This window comes from Varroa jacobsoni, unplaced genomic scaffold, assembly GCF_002532875.2.
Source record: "Varroa jacobsoni isolate VJ856 unplaced genomic scaffold, vjacob_1.0 scaffold_950, whole genome shotgun sequence".
Taxonomy (NCBI): Eukaryota; Metazoa; Arthropoda; class Arachnida; order Mesostigmata; family Varroidae; genus Varroa; species Varroa jacobsoni.
The window spans coordinates 122,426-140,316 of record NW_019213852.1 but is presented as its reverse complement, the minus strand read 5'-3'; the positions used below and the strand labels follow the sequence as shown (position 1 = coordinate 140,316).

At 40.6% G+C, this 17,891-nt stretch overlaps 2 protein-coding genes across 6 annotated transcripts; one reads left to right on the top strand and one right to left on the bottom strand.

The window, feature by feature from the left end:
• The first annotated feature begins 6 nt into the window (after positions 1–6).
• LOC111265270 (uncharacterized) lies at positions 7–16,833 on the top strand. 5 transcript variants are annotated; one of them, XM_022841799.1, is made up of 8 exons: positions 7–3,167; positions 8,329–9,062; positions 13,545–13,870; positions 14,106–14,223; positions 14,355–14,424; positions 14,946–15,069; positions 15,466–15,648; positions 15,891–16,833. In XM_022841799.1, the coding sequence occupies exons 3-8, from the start codon at positions 13,584–13,586 to the stop codon at positions 16,063–16,065; spliced, it is 957 nt and encodes a 318-aa protein (XP_022697534.1). In that variant the 5' UTR covers positions 7–3,167; positions 8,329–9,062; positions 13,545–13,583; the 3' UTR covers positions 16,066–16,833. The 5 variants fall into 5 exon arrangements, with proteins under 5 accessions (XP_022697534.1, XP_022697536.1, XP_022697535.1 ...); XM_022841800.2 differs by lacking the exon at positions 7–3,167 and adding an exon at positions 7,506–7,600; XM_022841801.1 differs by lacking the exon at positions 8,329–9,062.
• Positions 2,075–8,145, bottom strand: LOC111265271 (uncharacterized). Its single transcript, XM_022841806.2, has 2 exons — positions 7,762–8,145; positions 2,075–6,947 (listed from the first exon to the last, which is right to left on the bottom strand). The coding sequence occupies exons 1-2, from the start codon at positions 8,061–8,063 to the stop codon at positions 6,875–6,877; spliced, it is 375 nt and encodes a 124-aa protein (XP_022697541.1). The 5' UTR covers positions 8,064–8,145; the 3' UTR covers positions 2,075–6,874.
• Positions 16,834–17,891: the final 1,058 nt, after the last annotated feature.

Below are 17,891 nucleotides of genomic sequence, written 5' to 3'. Positions count from 1 at the left end.
TTAAAGGGGTTGCTATAAAACAACCGCTTAGGTACGAGCACATGAAAAGCACTTTTTATTGATTATCATTTCTGTTGAGAATTGCAGAGATAAAAGGGCACCCCTAACCAAACAAACAAAGAAAAAGTTGACGGTTTTATGATGAAGCACTGGGCTCGTTAAAGGACTTTCACTTCGCTAAGTGTTTCACGTTGATGTCCCGTGAATAACCGTGACATGTCGGGTAGCCACTTTGCAAACATTGCTAAGGACTAAGCTAGTTATTCTGCAGGCCTTGTCTACATTAGGGAAGTGTCCCGTACAAGTAAAATTTACTCATTGTTAAATCGAAAACAGAGGCCGCCAATGTCTTTAACAAACAGTATTTAAAATTGATTTAGAAAAAACATTCCACCACACTGACTTAACACTGCATCGGTGCGGGGGAAAGAGACGCGACTGCATAAAGCATCAGACAAGACACAATGTTACTTTGCTATTTTGATCTCCTACCTGTGACATCTCACTTATTTTTTTATGGGCTAAGATAGGCGAAAAATGTGTAAGTCGACTATATCACTGGGAAGAAAATCTGTGTATCAATAGGCTAAATGCTTGCAGCGGATTCTTATAGCTATCTTATAGCCAAAATATTGCTTTGAGGTGTGACAGTTAGCAATATGAATGCTTATTAGTTTAGGGAAAAATGGAAGTTGCACAACTGACTGACCTCAACAGAGCAATGGAATACGGTTCATTATTATGGTAATATAATCGGACAATCGATTCATGATAATTACGTAAATCTCGTTCTCTCATATTATGTGCAGGTTATCAGTTGATTAAACTGAGAAGGTTGTAGCTTAGGAGGCAATTGTGGTGACTTTATAGTTTGATCAGTGACTGGGCAAGTGGTTAAGTATTGTGGGCCGCCTCAAATTTCCGTGCGATAGTACCACGAGGAAAGCCGTACCCGCAGTGTTGTTACCTACCTGAAGGGGACGCTAACTGAATGTACTAAAAATGCGTCTTCGTAAGTTGCCTAAATCGTTTCACATTGAAAACAGCAGGAAGAAAAAGAAGAAAGACCTGAAGAAACCTGCCTCTTCGACCGATGTACATATAATACACAATATAGTTACGCAGAGGAGCGTTTGCGGACAAGAAATTTTAGTTAGCATAGGAAACAAGCTAGATGAGTGCAGAACTCAATGAAAACGCAGCAATAATTTTCATTGGGTTCGTCGATAAGCGGGTCTGCAGTGAGTCATCGTGTTTCCAGCCAGGAACTAAAAGTGAGGGTGATTTTTTTAATTGTTTACTACTAGTGCACATGGACTTATTAATTTACGGGAATTAAGGTAAGCAAACGACAGAAGCAATAATAAGAGGTGTTAACCGTATTTAAATGGAAACAAAAAAATTCGGACTCATATACATTAGATCATATTTGGCGATAAGGGCTCGTTTCTAGAAGCATTGATTAGGTGACGTGACTTAGGTGTCCGATGAAAATTTGTTTGGTAACGTTAGAGAAAATAGAAGGAAAGGGCATCCTGTCAAACATATCCCCCTAGTAATGACTAAATGGAAAGAAACAACTAGTAAAAAACAAGGGAAATCGCTTTCATTGTGACTGGATTACAATGTGACTATTTCAAACACAATAGGGAGAGTAAGGATTGTGACGATTATGCGTTTGTTAAATAATAATTATACCTTCACATGTAAATACAACAAAACAGCTATTATTATTATTATTATGTCTCTGTCCATAGTAACTTTTCACCGAAGGCGTATCTTCAACATCAAGTTTATTCAGCGAACTTTGTCTGCAGTTAGAACAAAATAAAAGTAATAAAGATCTTGAAATTAGGCGAATCCCTGTGTAATAACCCGACCCCTAAAAAAAAAACGTATAATACTGTTTGCGACGACGGCCATAGCACAAGAAGGGCAATAATGATAAGAACATCTGTATCAAAAAATAGCTACGGCTTGCATACAATACTTATTAGTTCGTATTCATGTATAAAACGATGACGAGACATTTTCCTTTTCACTGTAAATAAAAAAATTGGTGTTGATGATGATGTACTCGAGCGCTATATAGTTAGTTGGTTAGTTAATTATTAACAGTTGTCAGGAGGAAATGGCAACGTTAATTTCATAAGGACTGAGAGAACAGCGAGTAAAAAAAAAACAAAGTTAATAAAAAGAAGATACGACGTTGGCATATACTCAAACGAACGAGGAAAACGTGTGAATAAATGTTCCTCCCTGTCTCTAAACAAAACTTTGCTTTGTTTTAAACGGTTTTAGATAGTTTTTATATAATCATTAAATAAAACAGCTGCAAAAATCGGAATCTCAACTTTACTGTTTTGTTATACTCGTTGCAGCATGGACAGTTTATTGAGCTGTTATAGATAGGGTCATGTCAGTTCGGCAGAAAAGGACGTGTGTTCTTAATATCTCGGCAGTATTTTTTCGTACACGGCAGTATAACGCACTTAACGGACTATTTAAGACTATCACAGCTCACACACATTTCAAATGCATACTTTAGTAATTTAGCAAAACGGAGTATCTGGTGTCCTGTCTAAAACGTACCAAACGATTTATATACAACAGTAGCACAACTGGCGATGTCAGCATCCCTTACATCAACGAACTTATAATAGGAGAAATAAAAAAAAAGCTGCCTTACGAAAACAGATCGAGCATAGAAAGTACGGAAATCTACTCGCATACAAGTTTCAGTTATAGAATCTTGGGGCTGTGTAGAAGAGCTCTGCTCATCTGCAATGCATAATTTGCTATAGGAGCCCGAATGCCGATGATGCAACAGCCACAGCAACAGTAGAAACGCGCTACTGTTTAGCAACAAACCTAGCGAAACGCGTCGATGCGTATGTTTGCTACTATTTCATATTCATTTGTATCTAAAGCGGTAAAAGATCAGCTGAAGCAACAATATAAAAAAAGATTAGAGCATAGATGCATGGAATGATTTTTCATTGCTCAAACGTCGAAAACTACCGGTGTTGACAACGTAATCGTTGTATATACAGCGTCAGTGTGCAATACCAATGTAGTGTACCGAAGAAGATGGTTGGTAGAGGATCTGCAATTCAAGGAACGTCATTTGAGAGCCGTATCTGTTAAAATGTTACGCTCGATTTGTGGTGAGGATCACCTGTCTGACATGATAGAGAAACAGTAAATTTTCCTGAGCTATGACTGTTCGTACGCATTTTTGAATGTTACCATTAAAAGTAATTGTTTTCAGTGTTTCACAGCTACTATTGTTGGCGAATATAAAGTTAACTACCTTATAGGTTGATATTGTATCAGTAACCCAATGCTTGTGTACCAGTATAGTGAACGAAAATTGAACCTCTCTACAAAATCTTTAGGTAGTGGTTAAAATCTGAACTCGACCTACATCTTCAAAACGGAACAATTGGTCACCTCAAAAAATGGGCTGACTTATTCAACAAAAGCTATTTTTGTTGACAACGATTTATACAATTATATAATATATGTGTGGTAAGATCTCGGTTAGCCGAGTTAAAAAATATATGTCTAATTTCTAGTTTCATTCGAGTAGAGCGGCGTGAAATAGTGATTGTTTTTAGGGGACATTTGCTGTCTCAGACGCTAGAGAAACGTGGTTAACGGGTCAAAATGTTCAAATCATGAATATTAGCCTCCCTCTTCCATTGACAGTTGTATCGTAGCGTAATTTTATGCAAGACGTTTATAAACCTACGCTACACAGTGCAATTGAACTGGAAATCAGGGTATCCAACATGTTTATGCGGCTTTAAATATTTTTGTCACAATCAGTGTTTGGGTCTTGGCTGATTGCATTTCGTTGGCTGTTCAGCGTAGTCCTTGAAACACTCACAACGTAATGTCGTGAATAAACTTGTTGCCCGAAAATTTTTTTCCGTAACCTATGGCACTTTCCGATAAACGCAGGGAAATAATAATAATGTTTAATTTCGCATCGTTGCAAAATAATCGCAGTGCCAAGCCGTAGTGTGATTAACGGAATAAAGTTCTATAGGGAGAAAGCTTATGGTAGTAATGGCATGAACTGACACACAGATAAAAATCGTATGTGGAAACTACGCGGCCGCGTTAGCATAACCCGGTAGAGGTTTTACAGCAAAAGCTATTCACAGTCAAACAGTTCGCGCATTTATTATACAAAAATTACAAAATTTGCCCGCTACCGTACTGCCGGAATTAACATCGAATAGCTGCTTTTCTCTAGTTTTCTTCGAGGTTTTGGTAGAGTTTCTCGAGGGTGTTCGACAACTCGAAGTACAACCCATTGCTACTACTAAACGTATCAATTCCACAAAGATGGAATGAAAGCTTTTATTGTTTCTTCATTTCGCAGAGTATGGTTACTTCACTGTTTTGCACGCTTTATTCAAGCCGTCTTTGTAGCATTACTGATACGATGTAAGGACTGAGACCTTTCCTGAAAAGAAATCGCAAGTGACAGCGATATATCAAACAGCAGTTATCACTGGTATACACGTATGTAGCGTATGGGTGTAGTAACCCAACATAACGATACCTTGCGAACACCTGGGTTATAGTTCGATGAAAGACCAGGTTATTGGAGTTTCTGTATGGATCGTCCACCTTCCTACTGCCCATTAGCGCAAGCGACTGGCTGGATTAGGCGAGAACATAAACGTGTGCTGGGCTTCTTGTGTACGCACTAACTGCCTCGCGGCAGAATTTGTCCGTAGTCTTTCATCTTTGGACAGCGTCGTTCCACTGGCAAGAACCGACAGCAACAACAACAACGGTTAGAACAAAACAAGCAAGTAAAGCCAAAGAGGCACGTAAAAGACTATGGCTTTTCTGCGCAGGACACCAACGATGACTGGCCATTAACCTCAATTCCGATGTGAAAACGATCGATTCCAGTGCGCTTTGGCTCCAGCCAACTCACCAATTTATCGCCACCAATTCCATCTAGTGATTCTGCTACTTCTTCTGCGACTTGTATCGACGCGGACAATAATTTTGCTGTCATAGCGCGGTAGGAAACTGCGCTTTGCTATACCGCTACGAACGCGCTGCGCTCCTTGTGTATCACTGTTTTTTTTAAGTATAGATGTACTACTGCTGCTGCGCCGATGCAGCCGGCATTGACTTGATGTTTGCTCTTCGACGTTTCTACCGCTGTTGCAGCTGCTGCTGCTACTGACTACCAACTTGAATGAGTGGAATAATGCAACGGCGATGGACCCTAGTGCTAGACCCGTGGCTGCTCTCGTGTCTTCGTCGACGAACCCCCCTTCTTCTCGATGCGTTGTTACCTGCGTTCCCCTCGGAAAATATTGACGAATGGCGACGACTGTACCAACCATCATGGGACGATGACGCTCAAATCGGCGATGCCAATGTCGGCGGCGGTGTTGGTAATGCTACTGTAGCAGAAGCTGAAAGTGCCCGGCAACGCCGCTCCGAACGTAATTTCGCTTTAGCGTCGCTCCTGTGTCGGCTTCCCCGGCAAAAGGAGGCGACATTGTGTCACCACACTGTATTGTAATATTATCAATGATAACAGTTTTTGTTTGAAACGCCTCTTGCTTTCGGGTGGCAGTCAAACGACTCTCGATCGCCTTTGACTTTTTGTCATGCCACGGACACCTCCTCTATAACGGTACCTGGAGAGAGGCGGATAAATAGTCTCAATCCGTTGCTCCGTAGAGCTTCATACCTTTGGTGTAATAAGTAATATATAGCTACAATGGAGATGTCAACAACAGCAAAAAGAGCCGGTTTTGCTGCTGCCGCTGCGGCACGTTGCAGCGGTCGCTTCCACGCTGCTATTACTATGTGAGCATTGTAAATGTGTATATATCACATTTAGCAGTAGTTATGATAATGGCGGCGAAAAAACACACCGTCGAGGAGTATTGGCAGGCATATGCTATAATTTTTTCGAACACATCTCAACTATTGCACAAATACATGCCCTGAACAGGCATAATCTGCCCAGAGATAAGCGGGCTCGTCTGTCATTAAGCACTTTGGTCTTCGGTTACAAGATGGCATGATGTAATGTAATTATAGTCTAAGTTATGTTCACTGAAGACAGTTAAATCTACCGAGATAAGGTAGTACAAACAGTAAAAAACATCGTACAAAGGAGGAGATTTACCGAGAATTAGTAAGAATGCCGGTTCTATCTCAGTAGGTACACCGCACTTTCAAGCCCGCCTGTAAAGGCCGCGACTATTTTCCACGTGAAACAGCTTATTTGCGCAACTCTGCAGTACTGGCTTACAACCTACTCATGAATCAAACTTACAAAGAAAGCGCCGTGATTACAGTTAGCTCAATTTCGGTAGAATGCTTGGTCCTTATGGACTAACTAAGGCTTCCTCGGCCACGAAGTTGGTGTACGCACAGCTAAGTCTTAGCAACGGTGATTCGGCCAGAGTTTAACAACTTTAAACAAGCTTAGTAAGATATTTGCTATCATGTAGGTATATCTTTCTTCAATCTAAGTCAACATGAATTGTTTTTCTCATTTATTTGGATCGGCAACGAACGCTGTGTCCAATTCCATGAATAAGGGCAGATGCTGAATTGCGGCACTAATAATCATGCAAATTAGAAATGATACGATTGGCTATCTGTATGTGTACGTAATGGCTATACCCTCGCAATTGGGACATTCACTTCGAAGAAACCAAAACTAGTCCAGCATACCTTAGAAGTCCTTTTCATTTCTACATAGGAACTTACGCAGAAAAATCTGCGCAGATCCAGTTTTGTCTTTCAGACATTGCCACGGGGTCGCATACCGATAGCCATCGGACTTCATGTGAAACAAATGAACGCACAATCCGAATCAGTCCCTGGCTAACGACATCGACTGCGTTGACGATGCTTCCGATTGCCCGGCCAATCTCGGCCAAGGTAACCTGCCAAGACAATAAGCATCGTTTAACATTTCTGAAAATAAGTACAACATATATAAACCAGGGCAGGTCAGAGACTTGCTTGCTATTTGATTGAAAATCAGTACATAAGGTCATAATAAGTAAGGCATTACTCTTATAGTAATAGAACTTCCGAATTCATCAGAGGTAAGAGCTCATGGTGTAAAATAGTAGCACTGACGAATAATCAAGAGACTTTCTAACAAATCTCAAACGCATTGCATGTTTCTTGTTAATCATTAATCTCCATGACTCGGATAGCCACAGCCTGCGTATATCTTTAGGGCTTTCCAAACATTGCCAGTTTTGTTCGTCCTAATTTGGCCACTGTCGTTGAAATTCTTCAAATCTCCAAGCGACATTCTCAAGAAGAAAATATGGGCTCATTCATACAGTGTGAACTTGAGATCTGGACCATTTAACAGGTCCTCTTTTCTATAATAATTTCAAAAGGTTTGTGCTACTCTAGAACATGGTCCGTTTTTCTAAGCTCTTGGCCTGCAATCAGACCAACACATCTAACCTGTCATTTGTTCTCTCCCATCGAGAAGCATAACGAACTAGAATTTCTAGGCAGCTTTATCAACTACAAGAAGAGGCTACCTTCTGCATCACCACGAGGAAGCTAAATAAAGGTGAAGACTTAATAGATTCTCAGGGTGTATATTAGCATAACGGGTATCCAGCTGAGCGCCTCGAAACCAATTCAGTAGGAAAAAAGAGGCCAAATCGGAGATAAATAGAAATGCATGCAAAATACAACGTAGCATGCTTCAAAAACAAATGCAACATGTACCTTTTAAGTTTCATGCTGCCATTCTTAGCTAACTTCTTCTCAAGGCCAAGCCGAATTCGATCCCTTTTCTGTTCACTCCATACATTATGACATGCGCATTCTTTTTCATCATTCTTTCGTGGGAGGTTCCTTCTTCCTTTTCGACCGCTCATTTTCTGACGAATGAATGTCATTGTTCCAATGCGAAACACTTGGTTTCGGTCGCCTGATCGTCTCTGTTTGGCTGCAGTAGCTAGCCATGACGATGACGATGGGCGAAAGCTTCTGAACTGTCGCATCCGCCCTCGCAGCCCTCGTGGCATCTTGCTTTATCCATCACTTCTTTCTTATTGACGCCTGTTGTTGCTGCTCTTCTTCTTCTTCCTATTATTATTATTATTATTACAATTCACTGTTCTGGCTAGCGTAGAGTTTCCTCGTCGCAGGTTTAGGCGTGCGCGTGACGCTTGGGCCGAAGTCGCCGTCAACCAGTCTGCGGTATGCCTTTATCTTTAGTCCTGTCTATCTTGGCTGTCTAGTAGCTGCTTGAGCTACGTGCGAGGCATATTAATGTTGTTATCATTGCAGCATCAAAGAGTCGGCTCATCAACGAAGCTGATGAACAGATCCGCGGGCGCCAGTAAACCTCCTCCACCCCGCAAGCACTTCGGGTAAACACGCACGCGATGGCACAAGGGTATGCTGCTGGTTTACGAACCGCGGTCCGTTCTAGCCGCGCTTCACTACCCTCTCCGACCGAAGACTATCGCTGCTGATGCTGTCGTTCAGCGTTTTCAGAACGGCGGGCTCTGCGCCAAGGGGGTCTATCATACTACACATTCTGGTCTACACACGAGTCACCCGCGCTGTATCCAGACACTGTACGAAAGAATAAAGAGGAATATATGGACACCATACTCACAAATGCCTTAAGACATCTCTTCCGAAGAGACCCAAGCAACAACTGCATCGACAAACTGCTTCTAGAAGACACTTATCAGTCAATAATTTCTTAGCTTTAGCTACGACCTCATAATGGACCTAGCAGTTCGTGGCCTTGCGGTGAATAGTGTGCATTAATCTACTTCTAAAAGCCTAATTGGCTACTTGTGTGAGGAAAACTTCGTAATCAGGTCTTTCTCCTTGTCGACTCGGTTCTCACTCAGTGAGCGGCACAAATTTAAACGAATTGGTGATCAGCTTCTTGCCAGGGCTGGTCATCCTCCTGAGGCTGAGCTGCGCGAACCGGAAACTGAAGGAAGGTTGTACTTGTCATGTGTTTCTCAGCGTCCTCAACCCCTAAAGACTACTTCTGTCGACCGGTAATCTTGAAGTGATGTTCCTAGTCTTTTCCTGTCGTGCTATGAAACGTTCGTGATAATTCGAATGGATAATTTTAGTGTATCGAAGTTGACAAGTAAACTAAATGGAGCTTTTGGGATGGTGCGACTTATACGAGAGATCTTTGGCTCTGTATTGTGATGTCATACATTTAAAAGGCTGCTTTAATTAACGGCAGACGATAGAGCCGACTGATAGAGAAGTTCGTGTTCAAAGCAAGTTAACTTCGTCAATCTAGTCAATGCTAAGTTGTTTTCGCAATGTACGGCTTTAGTATATAACTTTACCAATAAGACCATTACAAGTGAGTTGGTTAAGAAACCTTTTTATTATGAAATTTTTCGCTATAAAGATCCGGGTCTCTTGCTGGCTAAAAATGGGCATCAGTCGTCCATAAATGAGTTAATAAGATTATGACTGTTCAAAAGAAATGAAACTGTTACTGGTACAGGCTCGCACGCATGTTGAATATGTTGCTCTTAATTAGATTAACAATAGGCAATGGGGCAAATCAGGACACAGACGTAAATATAATTAGGATTGAAACGTGTCTGTGTCCGGTAATAACCTGATGCAACTACAGTAGTGATAAAAGCCTTCACAAAACTGGCAGACGTATGACTGGCGTAAATCAAATAGATGGAACTCCTCGAAGGCGCAACGTATTCTCTTCAAACAATGATCTAATTGTGCGAAATTTACTTCAACACCAATGGTTTAAACTGCCGTTCGCAACATGACTAGGCTGAAACAGTATTAAACAAAGTGAAAGCGAATGTGTGAACAATGTTCGTCTTCATTTTGAACCAGGGTGATATGATTCCACGTTGTTTTACGTCACTGCTCGGTAAGCTCGAAGCTGAAAGCTCGACACGTTCCGTAAATACTATTAAATGCCAGGGCACACTGTACGTCTCTGCTAAGATAGTTCCAAATCAATCTTTTTTATACAAACATATATGATACTGATTTATCGCCCTAAAATTGTCATGCGAATACATACCTTCTTTGATGAAGCGTCACAGTTATCCGCGCCAGCAAATATATGTACATAACTTGCTAACTTTCTACATAAATGCAAGTGCCTAGCCGTAAATGATAGGCGTGAGATCCGTTGTTAGATTCCGGGCCTCCCAGAACCGTGGATACATGCCAGCTGTTGCTTCTACCACTATCCTTGTTTGTAATATATGGGAAAAGTCGAACTGTAATACAAAGATTTATGTAATTACAAATTAAATATCTGACCTGATTGTGAATGGAAATAAACAGAGCAAACAAAAAGTAAATAGTGTTGCTCTGGTCATTGCCGCGGAATTATGTTCTTCGGTGTGCGCTAGGGGTTATTCCATAGCAAAAAAAAAAAAACAGTTAAAATATGCCTTGATGAAGCTCGCCTTCGTCGGGCAGTTGTAGCCTAGCATGCACTTTCGCATTGTGGAACAATTAATTATAGCAAATACGGCTTAATACTGCAATGAGCCAAAATAAACTTAAACGGAAGCGATCTCGATCCGAATCAGCACAGCGGTCCTGTCAAAACCCAAAGGCGATCTCCAGCAAATTCTCGTATGATGCATTTTTATTCGATTAGACATGTTACTCATTATTTCCATTTCCAGACTCTGTTGAACCGCTTAAATCTCCTACATGTCATTTTGAATTTCTACGTTGCGTTTTGCTCTTCTTCGAATTGTACGGCTGCCATAGACATTGCCGCGCCGACCTCAAACTGCCACCGCGTCTGTACAATAGTCTGATTTTTTTTTAATTTTACGTTATTGAACGATTACCGCTTGGCCATGCAACGAATAAAACCGAAATAATCGAACCCCTTAAAAAAGACCGGTCAAAGGTTGTGAAATAACGCCTATGCGAAAAGGCAATAAACATGACAAAGAATAGGTTACAAAAATGAAAAATTGGATGAACGTGCACTAAGCGAGTGTTTCGGTAAAAAGGACATTGCTAAACATGATTATTACCATCATTTAGAAGCGAGCTCATGCTATCGGGGTGACGCAATTCTAGAAAATCAGGATGCTGCTGTCAACTGGCCGCTCGCAACATTTCTGTTAGAACAGCCGTATATTTTGACTACAGCGGAAAGTAGAATGTAGAAAACTACATTCGTTAGTAGATTCAAATTATACTCGTTACGTTAGCATCTGGCGTCAGTAGGAAAATTCGTGTTGCAAGTAGAGCAGCACCCTGTTGCATGTAGATATCTAAGCTGTTTCTTCAGATGCCATCATAAAATCTCACAGGTGTGTACAAACTGTTCAAGAAAAATTTGTAAGTTCCGAGTTGTGCAGATAACAGCAATGTACATTTCTATTTATTTTACTTAAAACATGAGCTTCCTCAGCCAGACGTCTCACGTACGTTCGGTCTACACTTAGAAATGAAGGCTTATTTATATCGTTTCAGTTGACTTCGCGATGCGCTTGAATGGGTGTGCCAATGATTTTTACCGAAGACTGTACATATGAGCTGCACAGGTAAACCCGCTGCGCAGTTGCTAACAACCCTACCTATCGACTGTGTCGCTTTGCATATTTGGCTAGCGTTGAGTTGTGACCAACGGCAAAACAAGTTATCACGGAGTAGTTGGCTTAGGATGGCGACCGCGAGAAAAATACGATTTCAAAAAACCTTGACCTAGTTTGGGTAACTTTAACGAAGCGGACCGGGCATACCTGTGTTGAGCTCTTTTCACCATGTGCCTAGCCAGCCGATAGCTTAGAGGTCACACATGCATAAATAGAATTGAATAAGATATTATTGGTGTTAACACTTTACCTGACAGCGCTTAAGAATGGTTCCCAACACAGAAATAATTTGTTTGAAACCTTCTCATAACCTTTAGAGTTGCAATTTGGGCAAAGCTGCTCCAGTTCAACGTTGCGCCTGGCTCTAAGCTAATGGCTATCGGAGTCGTTCCACACGTACTGCACCGGTGAGTCAAACTGAGTGACTATGAGTGTAGTCTAATACTTTCCATTACGGCACCAACAGGGTCTTTCGGTGTTGTTAAAAATGTGCGAAAAGTGTGCTAAGATGATCGTTTAAGGAAAAACTACATTTAATAATTACGTTAGTTCAGTAAGCACATCTTCTAGCTAGTAGTTTCTACTTTCGTATAAACAAACGCTTGACTGTAGAGTCAGTCTGTTTTACGATTCGTTCATTGCTGCCCATAAATAATGACGAAACGGCTTCATTAAATTTTAGGACAAATCGAGCTTGTGATTTTTCGATAGTATGAATCCCAGACATCGACTTAAGTTTGTTTGCAAGTTATTAACATGATATCGTTACATTGATAATAACACGATGCAATATGTAGTAATAACTGTACTGTATTCGATATTAGACCGGAACTCGAAACAGTATCTTTAAATAATAGAACTGTTTGACTACTGCTTCATATACAACTTAGTAGGACCACAATCCTGTTCATCTGCGAAAAAGGGCATTGTCTTGTGTTGCCTGTATTGAGCGAAGACCTATTGGACTCAGTCGTTCAATTTGATCACTGACCTAAGCTTACGTAGGACCTAAGATAATGGTGACAGCTGTGCAACTAGCGCTATTGCTGACGAAGACCTTGACGCGGTTCCAAATTATAACCTGAGTAGCCGTCGTCTAAATGCGCTTCGACTACTTTTTACATATGTGTGGACGCAGTGGTGTGTATGCCGTACAAAATACCGTACGGGCACCGTACGAATTTTTTTTTAATTGTGCTATATGTGTACACTCAATGGATTATTCAGATTTCGTTTTTGTTAACACGGGCGATGGGCACTTGTAAAAAAGTTCTCAATAATATTAATTTTCGAACAAAATAAATCGATGTCCTTGTTGCCACATGGGGAATGGGAGCTACTATACTCGACCAACGTTTCACTACGCAATAAATAACAGAATAACCGATACTTTCATATTGATATTGTATAGTTGTGGAATATTACGACTTTATGTGCAACTAATTGGTTCTTCCTGCTTGTATTTCGGCATATATATATATATATATATGTGATGACAAAGAACAAACGGGCCGTCGCCGATCGAGCATAATTGAACTATGTGGAGATTTGTGCAAAGGAAATTAATTAACTTGAAATCTTAGCCATTGGCCACATGTTTGTCAGACCCTCCAGTATTCTTGAGTACCCACTCTCGAATTTTATGTGAAAATAACCAATATAGGTCATATTGTGGCGCACAAAAACGTTTGTAACCTCAGCATTTTCTCGTCTAATCCAGACAATTTAAAGCAAAGTAACGAAAAGCGTTAAGAGTAGCATCAAATTCATTTTGAACGTGCACTTTTCTCGGAATGACGATGGTCTATTGACCTGAGTGAATCGCAGTGTAAAAAGATGTAAATGGGATCCTAAAATTTGAGTTTATTTTCAACTAATCTGTTGCCCTGATATTTCATTTCGTCCCCCCAGGCAATCTCGAGCTGTGTAGTGTCTATTGCGTTGTGAATAATGTCACCCACCATGTGCGCAAGTATAATGGTCTACGTTGGTGCCGCAGCGATCTTTGCGCTCCTATTGACAAATCCCTATGGGACAGTAGCTTCTGGTGAAAAGTTCCTACCTTCATTTCGCAACTACAACGGAAATACTCCGAAAAACGGTTCCTCAGCGGCGGCCACCGCTGGATGGCTTCCGTGGGGTGATACAGCAGTATACGCGTATGGGCTGAGCGTCGCCGAGCTGAAGACCTCACCCAACGATGGAAGCGTGGTTGAGTGTAAACTCACTGAATTGCAGTAAGTCGAATAACAGTTCACCTTTGCTATTGGAGAATTTCGAAACAAGCGTTTTCTTAATACTAATTTCATTCTAACCATTGTACTTGTGAGCTTAATGCTACCTTACACAAACACGTCAGTGTTTGATTAGAGCTGAATGTTAAGTGCAGAGATTCTGCTCTGTTTACCGGAACCTGTTGATTTTTTCGTCGTATTGTACGTTAATTCTATCTCAATACTCAATGTGCTGCAGAGACCCTATCGAATGCGACACGCTTGTAAAGAAAATTGGCCGACCCGTTGTCAATGTTTGTTTCCATCGGATGATGGAGATTATCGCCGCTTGTCGCGCCCTTGTACAAACCACTAAGGTATCTATTAGTATGACTTTATTTGTACGCAAAGCGATTAAAACGTTTATTCAAAATGTAACGGTACCGTGTACTAGGTAATGAATATCTGCTGTATACTATTGCAATAATATCGTTGCGGTTGTTGCCAGGGACCTTCGTTGCCATTAAACGTTCATCAGTTTCTTTTCTGGAATCAGGTCTGGAATGGGATATTTCCAGGTAAGTAATTGTTTATAGCTTACTTGCTAAAACGAAAAGGTTCTAGTTTTGGAGAACGTCGGTGTGTATAACGCATATAGGTGTCCCTGATTATAACAATGTTTGCTCACACGAACCTCGTCGTTGCTTCGATAAAAATCACAGTCACAGGAGACACCTCTTGGTCAAGTGCAGACGTAAATAGTACGTTGTTGTTTTTAACTCAGCATGGTGAGAACTACCGGTCAAGTAGCTCCAGCTTCGAGTCATTTTCAAGTAAAAGAGACGTAATTCATGCCTATTTCTCCTATTAGAAACTGTTAGTCATGCATAATCAGCTAAATCGTGGTTTCCACATTGCAAATGTATCAACTGGCGCCGTCTTTCAAGCGCATACTGATAAGAGAACAATACTTTTGAACGTATTTATAGAGCGTTTTTTGTGTGAATCAAATACGACACTGAGATACAACGATTTGATTGTTCATATTGAAAACCAAAACTCGATTTATGGCCAGTAATAAATTTTTTCTCCTACGCAGGAACAAAATGGTGTGGTTCCGGTGATATGGCAGGGGGCTACCACGACCTCGGGGCTGACGTTGCCCTCGACAGGTGCTGTCGAGCTCACGATCACTGTCCCGTTAAATTGAAAGCGTTCAGAAGGTAGCTCTATGATTATTCGCAGGCAGAGAGTTTCCTTTAAGTTAATGAAGACAATCCACACGCCTAAGATTATCGCGTTATTATTAGCTGGCTGTTGCTTGGATTGAAAAATAGAAAAGTTGTACCAAACGATCAACTAATCGATGTATCTCGCTCTTAAAACGCTAAAATATCAAGCACAAATTTCCAGAATCATGTGTTATCTAAAGAGTAACTATTCGTCTTTGTAATTTTCACATTGTTATATTTAATGCTTATATTGGATCTTGATTATAATCGTATTCAATTTGAAACGCTCATTCGAATTGATCGTAACAATATTTACTATTCTATTAGAGTAAATGGCTCACCTAAATTCCCTTTGTTAATTCGTGGTGTCTGTCTATTACATGCCAGGGGGCATGGTCTAGTGAACTTTTCACTGTATACGAAGTCACACTGCGCGTGTGATAACGATTTCCGCAACTGTCTCATGGACTCGCAGTCGCACAGTGCATCCGCTATCGGTAATATGTACTTCAACGTGCTTCGGGTACCCTGTCTCCAGGAGGTCGACGAGTCGAGATCGTTTTGCAAAAGGTTTGTAGCTATTTGCGCGTCTATGTAGTTACTTTCTTTAGCTTTGGTTTCATTACCACCATTTAACACCTTTTAAGTTTTTGCCACATTTAAGCTAAACACCATTAATGAAAGGAATTAGTAACCATTCCAGCGCAACAGGTAACATCACCACTGAAGTGTTAGAAGTGTATAGTCAAGTAGGTAAAGCATGAAACAATCAAAATAGGAGCTGTCACAATCGTTACGCTACTATGTTTCAGTGAATCAGGTGTAGTATCAAAGGAATGCCTCAACGAAGACCAAAGAACCGTACAAATGAAGTTTATCAGCGCAGGCGGTTTTCCGCTATCAGGACTTAACGTACAGTCGACAATCGTTAGTACCTCCACTAAAGGCGGCAGTGATCTTGCCAATGAAGATTCCCGGCAGGTCTGAAGGCATGAGAGAATTTGCCATGACAAGCATAAGCGACGTCCTTTGCGCTATTTTGACAACGGATGTACATACGATTGTACATATCGACACAATTAGGGGTAACTAATTATTCGTTTGCATGTAAAAAACGTTTTTCTATATATCACCGAGTGCGCGTATCCATTTGGTTTGTGCTTTTTGCGGGTCGCTGAATTATAACATCAACATACAGCTGTCACTAAATCTACTGCCCGAAGAATGCTATGTCTGTTTAATAGCTAATTTTATAGTGATGTAGAAGGCTGAACTATTGTGACGAGGGCGTGCTTTTTCATCAACTAATAAACTTATTTAGATTAGACATGTTACTAAACAGATACACATATGTAAGACAACTTTCGTCGCCGTATCGGGTGCCTATATTTGACATGTGTCTGTACGTATTAAACTTCTTGGTGGCAGGCCTTTCAAGAGAACTTTTGGTAAACCAAGATAAAAGCTAGAAATTGATGTTAGTTCTATGGTGAAATCTAGTCACACCTGTACATAGTACATCGATCAATACAGATCATAGAGATTTAATAAGAGCGTCTGAACCTTACTTTACCTTCAATACCAATGAACAACAATTAATTTGCTATATAACTATAGAAATAGTTAAACTTAAAGAAGTTTAACTATTTCTAACCTAACCTATATATATAACCTAATAAGCGGTAGGTCGCTTGGAGTCTTCTACATTATACAGCACGATATACAAAAAATAAAGCTCAAAAAACACATTGGCAATGTTAGTTTTTAATTAGCGCAGTAAAACAATGGAGTATTTACTTTCTGATCTATTATCTGTTAGCCAAATCTAGGACACATAACAGGTACACACACACAGCTATGCAGTCACGCAGGCACAAACGCAGCTACGTAAATACAGTGCCATCAGCTTTAATGAGCGACCCTTCTAACGGGTTGTTTCAGCGGCACATTTTACATGTGCGCGAAAAATGTCCCTCCTAATAGCCGGGTTTGCCCCACAGAGTTTCCGTTCCTAGCTACAATGAGTGACCCAAGTCACTCTTTACTTTTCCTTTAATCCGCAATTCATTTTTTCGCTGCAACTATACGCCAAGCGGTACCACACAACTGTAGACTTATAAAACGCCACTTGAAAACGATCAATAAAAAAGTCCAGCAAACTAAAATGTCGGCCTGATAGTAGGTCAGTAATCTAATGATACAATCCCAAAAAACTCTGCGCTCGACTATTCTAAAGAGACTACGCCTAGAGCTTGTATGAACAACGCAGTTAACGATATATATTCTCCTCTCCAAAGTAGCAGCTATTTCTAAACTGAAATTTGGAATTACCAAAAACAGCTTTCTGCGACATTTTAGAGAATTTTGAGTATTATCATTCTATTTTCTGTTAACAATCGACCATTTTTCTTCCAAAAAGTCTCTTTCGATTTTTTTTTCTGAAGCAGCACGGAAATTCGCGCATAAATCATCGATACCAAGCCCTTATTCAGCGTGAAGGTATTCGACGATTCTTGACCCTGGCTCATATTCCTTCTTGCTCTTGCTATGATGAGTTTGTGGTTTTGTGCGAGAAAGTACAGCATTTCTCCTAATATCAAAAATACCGAATAGCGAACAGCCCGGCAAGGTTACACCTAATTTAAGATGCGGCATGCGCACACATATAAAGTAAAGCATTCAAACTCGGACAGGCCTTGTCGAGCTATCTGGCAGAGAGGGCATTTGTTCATCCTCTATTTCTGGCCATAAAAAAGCCAATTCCTTTTAGAACAAAGCAATAAACAAATCAAGACGGAAAACAGCGCGTCCTT

Bases quoted from the DNA above. Each gene is read 5' to 3' on its own strand.
- LOC111265270 (XM_022841801.1), top strand. From the start codon at position 13,584: ATGTCACCCACCATGTGCGCAAGTATAATGGTCTACGTTGGTGCCGCA. The intron at 14,224-14,354 runs GTATCTATTAGT...GGTTGTTGCCAG, and splicing joins CCCTTGTACAAACCACTAAG to GGACCTTCGTTGCCATTAAA. The intron at 15,070-15,465 runs GTAGCTCTATGA...ATTACATGCCAG, and splicing joins AAATTGAAAGCGTTCAGAAG to GGGGCATGGTCTAGTGAACT.
- LOC111265271 (XM_022841806.2), bottom strand. From the start codon at position 8,063: ATGCCACGAGGGCTGCGAGGGCGGATGCGACAGTTCAGAAGCTTTCGC. The intron at 6,948-7,761 runs GTACATGTTGCA...TTGTCTTGGCAG, and splicing joins GGCAGCATGAAACTTAAAAG to GTTACCTTGGCCGAGATTGG.